The sequence below is a fragment of the Dioscorea cayenensis genome, chromosome 4 (assembly GCF_009730915.1).
Source record: "Dioscorea cayenensis subsp. rotundata cultivar TDr96_F1 chromosome 4, TDr96_F1_v2_PseudoChromosome.rev07_lg8_w22 25.fasta, whole genome shotgun sequence".
Lineage (NCBI taxonomy): Eukaryota > Viridiplantae > Streptophyta > Magnoliopsida > Dioscoreales > Dioscoreaceae > Dioscorea > Dioscorea cayenensis.
Window position 1 is genome coordinate 2,612,496 of NC_052474.1, and position 7,621 is coordinate 2,620,116.

General features: G+C 38.1%; 1 protein-coding gene across 1 annotated transcript in view; it reads left to right on the plus strand.

Moving 5' to 3' along the window:
• LOC120258245 (GDSL esterase/lipase At1g28650-like) overlaps positions 1–5,481 on the plus strand; it is a 20,412-nt gene extending 14,931 nt beyond the window's left edge. The window contains exons 2-6 of the mRNA XM_039265601.1: positions 3,935–4,138; positions 4,497–4,715; positions 4,797–4,948; positions 5,030–5,300; positions 5,474–5,481. Of these exons, the coding sequence (XP_039121535.1) occupies positions 3,935–4,138; positions 4,497–4,715; positions 4,797–4,948; positions 5,030–5,300; positions 5,474–5,481 (854 nt within the window). The remainder of the gene's footprint in view (positions 1–3,934; positions 4,139–4,496; positions 4,716–4,796; positions 4,949–5,029; positions 5,301–5,473) is intronic.
• The last annotated feature ends 2,140 nt before the right edge of the window (positions 5,482–7,621 follow it).

The window sequence follows — 7,621 nt, forward strand, 5'->3', positions numbered from 1 at the left end:
TTGTTTGTTGGAGAAATTAAAATTGGGACATCATAAAGGTACGATAAAACTATTATGAAGGCTACAACAAGAGCAAGCGACCTTAGAAAATTTAAGGGTAATTCATAAGCAAGAAGAGATCTACTCTGGAGCGAGGTCTAGGTCGCGACTGGCTGAAGGAGTGACGATAATACAAAATTTTTCATCGGTGGCTAACGGTCGGAGCAAACCGAATATCATTCTTGGCATCTGTCAGGAATCCGCTAATCGTGGCGAGGTTGGTGAGAAGTGGGGAGAGTTTTCACGGAGCATTTTAACACGCAATTTGGGCTGAGAAAGCGGGAAAGAGAGATGGTACGATCTTGGAAAGACTTATGGTATTCGTAGGAATAAAAGGCTCGATTTATCGCACCTTTGCCAGCGACACTCACAATGGAGGAAATTAAGTGTGCGGTGTTCGAGTTAGGAAGTAATAGGGCTCGGCCCGACGGCTTTCGACATCCTGTCTTTAGCAGCCTGCGGGCTGCGATAAAGTTTGATCTCCTGCATCTGTGTGAGGACTTCTATTCGACACACCAATTTGGAAAGAATTAATTGGGCTAGTATTGCGTTAATTCGAAGGTTGCCACTCCGAAGTTCATCATGGATTATCGCTCCCATTAGCCTCGATTAATTCACCTCATCAAGATCTTGTCTAAAATTTTGGCAAATCGCTTCGAGCAAGGTGTTGTCTTCCTCGGTAGAATCGAGCATCGGCGTTTATGAAAGGGAGATGCATATTGGATAATATTGCTACGGTACGAAGAACTCCTCTTTAGCATTCATGAAACGCTGATTACCCGGTATATTTTTGAAAAGTGGATTTTGCAAAAGCCTTTGATATGGTCGATCGACTTTTTGGTTCGATCCGTTGGAGGCTAGGGTTTTGGCGAGAGATGGGTAGGTTGGATTATGGTATCTTATCACTCCCTCTAAGGCTAATCTTTTTGATTAATGGATCCCCTCATCGGTTACGTCATGTATCCGAGGGGTCTTCGCTGAGGGGATCCTTTATCTCCCCTGTTGTTTGTGCTTGTCACTGATGTGCTCAGCTCAATGTTTACTCATGCCCTTAGATCCAAAGTTCTGGTGGATGTTCCTCTGGGTGAGTTTGGAAGTAAGTGTAATCTTCATTACGCGGATGATCTTCTAATTATGACCACAGGAGGGCTTGAGGATCCTCGGGATTATTAAACTCATTCTGTATTTATTTGAAAGTATGACTGGTTTGGCGACTAACTTTGCAAAAACCTGCCTGTTCTCGAGCAAGTGGGAATTACCAGCGGAGGAAGCCTGCTACTACACTTAATCGCAAGTGCTGGGTCCTCTTCCCAGTTACCTACCTTGGTGTCTCCGATTGCGGGTAGACGACCTCGCAGGCAGGATTGAGAGGAATGATCTGAAAAAGTGAGGAGGAGGCTATACTCCGGAAAGTCAGCATCTTTCCTTGGGAGGTCGCCTCACGTTGGTTAACTCCGTGTTGTCTGCACTTCCGACATATTGGATGTCTATCTTTAGACTTCCGGGGTGGGTTGTTAAAAAGCTGGATTATCTCAGAAGGGAGTTCTTGTGGTCGGGGCCGGATATTGATCACCCTAAGTGCCGACTGGTCGGGTGGAGGAATCTATGCCGGCCATCGAGATCAGGAGTGGATGGGGATACTTCGGATCTTCGCACTTTTTAACTTGGCGTTATTAGGAAATGGTGGTGGAAGATAGTTATGGACCACGGTGATGTGGCGCGGCGTGTGTGTGGAGTTCAACTATGGGCTTCTCAATCGTGACTTTACCCCAGGTTGACGGGTAGGATCTCTTTCTTTTGGAAAGGTGTTCTTGACACTCTACCAGCGTTTAGAGGGTGCATTGGGCACAACATCAATTCTGGTGAGACTACTCTGTTTTGGAAGGATCGATGGGTTAATGGCATTGCCCCTATGAATTTGTGGTCGGAGGAATTTCGTCGTAGTAATCTTCCGAACGCTACGGTTCATGAGCTGTCCTATCTTCTTGAGGATCCGCTCTTTTCTGCAAATGCCTGTGTCTCTCAGGTCTTTGATCGTTTGAAGACGAATAGGGTGGCTAGGTGTGATAAGAAAAGTTGGTTGCTAACGGGTAACGGGCTTTTCTCGTTGAAATCCTTTCTATATTTTTTCTCGATTTGACGGTGGTATCATGTGTCCAATTGCGAGATTCTTTTGGCGCAAGATTTGCCCTCAGAAATCATTCTTCATAACTGGCTTGTGTGGAAGAATAAGGTCTTCACGTTGGAAAACTTGGAGAGGAGGAAATGTAACAAAGCGCTACTGACTACGCGTGTTTTGTGCCATTCGGCGATCGAAAGCTGCGGATCATCTTTTTCCTCGATGTTCTTTTTCTAGAAGGATTTGGGATTACTTTGTTAATTTGGTCGATCGCGAGCCAGCCTCTCGGTGAGCGATCTCGGATCGCGTGGAGAGGGTCGGTGTTGCCGCTCTTCCGGGGACTTTTTGTGGATTTATTAGTGAAAGCTATTGTGTGGATAATTTGGCTTTCATGAAATGATATCATTTTTAATGCCAATGTCGCACTATGTGCATATTCTCATTATTAAAATTGATCATTTATTATTGTCCCTGTACGATAACTGCGGCAAGCGTGCTGAGGGAAAGCTGGATGAGGCCATGGGGGAGTGTCTGGAGGAGTCCCGAGGTTCTGGGTCCCCGTGGCCGAGGTGGAACGCCTCGAGGCGGCTCTTGAGGGTTGCTATGGCCGAGGAGGCGCGTGACAAAGATTCGGAGTAGTCCTCTTTCTCGGGTTGTTAGGGTGGGAGAGGCCCCTGTTCTCCTCCTTTTTTTCTCTCTGCATGTACTGCTTTCTCGTATGTTTGTGTGTTTGAGATGTTTTGCACCACTGCTAGTGGTTGGTCAGTCCCTTTCCCCTTTTGTGTGTGGGAGTCTCTTTATTTCTGACTCTTATTTTTATTGAAGTGGTTTATCCACCTTTTCAAAAAAAAATAAAAAATAAAAAAAATAAAATAAAATATTATGGTGTTACGAATCACGGCTACAGAGACACCGAGGGCAAGGGAGGATCTGCATATCATTTTAATTTATCAAATAAATATTATTTAATTTATCACTAAGTCATATGACATACAACATTTAATTCGTGGAATGTTATTAATTTTTTTTGTTGAAATAGTTTTAATATTTATTTATAAACAAATCCTGCATCAAACAGTAAACTTATGCAATAATACAACTGGTATTTCATCTTTCCTTTAATTTAAAGAACACACATAGATGTAACTTTATTTTTTTAAAGATAATATATAAATCACATATCAATTCATATGGAGAAAAGAAGATAACAACAAAATATAAATAAAACAATCCATAGCAAAGTAAAAAGCATATACATAATGCAATGGTAAAAAAAAATACTCATAAGAGTGGATCTTGTTTAAATCTAATAAAATCCACCAAATCAACTAAAAGAAAATAACAGTCAATGAGATACTAAGGATGTTGTTCTCAGGTAAGCTCATATATATTAATATATACAAACATTAAATTTAAATAGGAGCGGGATCAAAACACCTCATCCAATTGTATACTCCATCGCTCTTTTTTATTTGTTGTGAATAACCGAATCTTATATAGTAAGAAAATTGGTTATTTCACGTAATTTAATAAAAAATTAATTTTTTTAATATTATTTTTAATTTATATCTTTTATATATCTCTATCATATTATTTTTAAAAATAAATATTTTTTTGATGTAAAAATATGACAGATAAAAAAATATAAATTTATGACAGATAAAAATAATTGATGTAGTAAATGCAAAGCAAATATAAAAAAACTGGAATATTATGCCAAGAAGCAAGTCAATGGCTTGTTCCCCTATCTCCTTTCTCTTGATCTACTCTCTCTAGTGCTGCCATTGGCATTCTCTTCTCAAACAATAGACTACTACTTCTCCTCCATCATCAGCTTCGGAGGTTCTCTGAGCGACACCGGTAACTTGTTCCACTACCTTCACAACAACTGCTCCATCGCCCACTTCCCCTACGGCATCACCTTCTTTCATCGCCCCACCGGCCGCCACTCCGATGGCCGCCTCATCGTTGACTTCTTGGGTTTGTTCTATATATCTATATATCTATACATTCAGTCAAAAGCCTTTATTTTTGTTCTTCAATTTTGTTTTACATTCCTTTCTCCAAAAGTTAAATCAGATTGTTCTTCATTCTTTCTTTCTTTTTTTTTCTTTCTTTTATTATTATTAGTTTTTAACAAAGTGAGTAAACCAGCGAACACATTCATTTTATTTTTTTTAATTTTTTAATTAATATTTTTCTGAAAAAAAAAAGTCAAATCCTCTGCCACTCACATAAAAATTAAATGGTTTGACCGGTTGACGGTCATCTTTCTCCATGCAATGTTTGCAGTGTTTCTGAAATTTTTATCTTGGATTAACAAAGAAAAATTTCACAGCGGAGGCAATTGGATTGCCATTCCTTCCACCATATCTAGCAGGACCAGCTAAGCATAATTTCCAGCAAGGAGTCAACTTTGCCATTGGAGGAGGCACAGTGGCTGAAACTTCCTTCTATAAAGAGAATGGCTTTCCCCTTCCAAACAATACTTTCTCTTTGCATGATCAATTGAATTGGTTCCAAGATATGCTTCCCATTCTCTGTTCTTCTCTTTCAGGTTTGTTTCCTCTTTTCCTTAATTTTTAGTAAACATTATCATTAATAAGCCATGAATTACTGCATTTTCACTCTTGTGCAGAGTGTGAGGCTAAGTTGGGTAACTCACTCTTCATTGTTGGTGCAATCGGAGGAAATGATTACCACATTGCAATGTTAAAAGGATCCAGTGATTATGAAATAAAAACTCTTCTAGTTCCTGTCATGATCCAGGCTATTAGTTCTGCAATCAAAGTGAGCTGCATTAATACTTGTGTTTATTATATATGTTTCACAACAATGAGGAGCATTTTTATTATGTTTTATTGTTTCCAGGATTTGATTAAATATGGTGCAAGAACATTGGTAGTTCCAGGGAATTATCCAGTTGGATGTCTCTCAGCTAGTCTCACATGTTTTCCAAGAGAAGGTGACTATGACCAGAAAACAGGGTGCTTGAATTGGTTGAATGAGCTCACTGAGTTATATAACCAAAGGCTCCACATTGAACTTCAAGATATCCAGCATCAACATCCTCATGTCACCATCTTCTTTGTTGATTATTATGGAATTATCATGGAAATGTTGCAATCGCCTAAAAAATATGGTAAGTTATGATTGAACTACGACGGCATTAAATAAAAACAATAAGCAAAGATTTCATGTTTAGCACTGTCTGAAGGTTGATTTCAAGGTAAAAAATAACTGAAAAATGTATGGTGAACAGGTGAAAGTATAAGACATGATGATCATAATAATGTTTTGTATTTCTTTTTGTAGGTTTTTAAGGACAAGCCTTTGGTTGCATGTTGTGGAGGTGGAGGTCCTTATAACTACAATGCATATGTGCTTTTGTGGTGAAGGGGCAAGAGCTTGTGATGACCCTTCAAGCTTAGTGTTCTGGGATGGTGTTCACCCTCACTGAAGCTGCTAACAAGATCATTGCCACTGATTTGTTACAAGTATTGCATGTATCTCCTTCAATTAACCAACAATTCCCACATCTTGTTAAGATCTATGATCAAGCTCAGCATGTCAGTATGACTGTGTAGGTGAGTGGGAAAGTCTATCTATTTTCCTGGCTTTCCTTACTTCCAGTGTTTATTCGTCTGTTTTTTCAATAATTATAGGTGCAGGTGAATAAATAAAATAGTTGTCATTTTTTTTTTTGTAATTGGATATTTATTTTGAGATTGGTGGATTGTTAAACAATCATTTAAGTTTAAATCAATAAAATAAACATATATTGTCGCCAATTAAATAGCTTATTCTAAGCTAGAGAGATTCAATCCTACCATCAACTGCTTTAAAAGTTTGATGTGAGGTGGGCACGGGCCGTCCGGAAAACCGGCCCGGCCCGTGCCCGGCCCGGAACCGACCCGCCGGTTCAATGACCCGGCGGGCCGGTTCATTGACTCTGCAACCGGCCCCGTACTGTAGACGGGCCGGTTACGGGTTAGGGTTTTCCCAACCCGTGACCCGGCGGGTTGACCCGCGGGTCAAAAACCGGGTTGGGCCCGGCGAGCCGGGTCAAACCCGATTAATGTTATTATTTTGTTTTTGTTTTTAATACTAAGATCTTTGTTGGTCATGGGATTTGAACCCATGATCTTGAACTCGGATAAAGCAAAACCCAAACCACTGGACTAGATTTGTTTTCTAATATTTATTGGAAAGAATTATATATAGATAGATGTATGATATGGATCAAAAATATTTTTATATATTTAATTTATAAAAAAAATTAAGAAACCATATAATAAATTAAAAAATTATACAAATCAATTAGTAAAATATCAAACAATAAATTTTCATAAATATTTTTTTAAAAATTAATTATTTTGTTAATTGTCTTTTTACTCATAAAGACTAAATCTACTATATATGCACACTTTTAAATTCTCTTAAATAGTGCACTCTTTATTCTGTCACATATATATTAGATTATTTTTGTTTCAATTTATGAAATAAAAAAATAAAAATTACAAAAAAATTATTTTTTTAAATTATGTAAATCAATTTATAAAAAAATATATTAGTAGAATATCTTTTGAATAATGGTTCACACCATATTATTTTGATTTAGTAACTTTTTTTCAAATCGACTATATGATAAAGCACAATAATAACCCTATTAGTTAAAAAGTCAAAAGTAAAATCTAGAGCCAACCCTAATTATAATAAATAAATAAGTTGATGATAACTTCAATTTAAAATAAGAATACTACTTGATATATATATTTTATTTTGCACTTAAAAAAAGATGTCTTAATAATTTAATTTGATAGATAAATAAATAAAAAAATGTAGCTTTTTATCCTTTTTTAAAAATTATTTTTGATATGTCTTAAAAAAATTTTTTTAAGTTATTATAAATTATTTTTAAATTTTTTTGTTGTTGGGATTAAATTTTTAAAAAAATATTTTTGTAACTTCTTTTATATTTATTTATGTTTTAAACTATAACAAGAAAAATTTATAGGCCAATTGGTTAATGCTATTTTCCCATGTGAGAGGTCCTAGGTTCAAACCCCATCTAAGACCAATTTTTTTGGTTATTTACAAAAACCCGCCGGGTCAAACGGGCCTGGCCCGGACCCGGCGGGTTCTGTGATAAAGCCGGGCCGGGTCCGGTTTATTCACTGAATGAACCGGACCCGGCGGGCCTGCCGGGTCAACCCGGCCCGGCGGGTCTCCCCTGTAGCACGGGCCGGTTCCGGGTCCGGTTTTCGGTGAACCGGACCCGGCGGGTCGGGCCCGGCGGGCCCGGTTAACCGGCCCGTGCCCACCATATTTTACTGATCTAAGACTACTAAAAAGATTCTAGAGAGATAAATAAATATATTACGGGATCCACTGAGATGTGTACTGGTTTTATACATGAAAGTGGACCAACTACTTAAATAAGAAATGAGTTCCAAACACTGA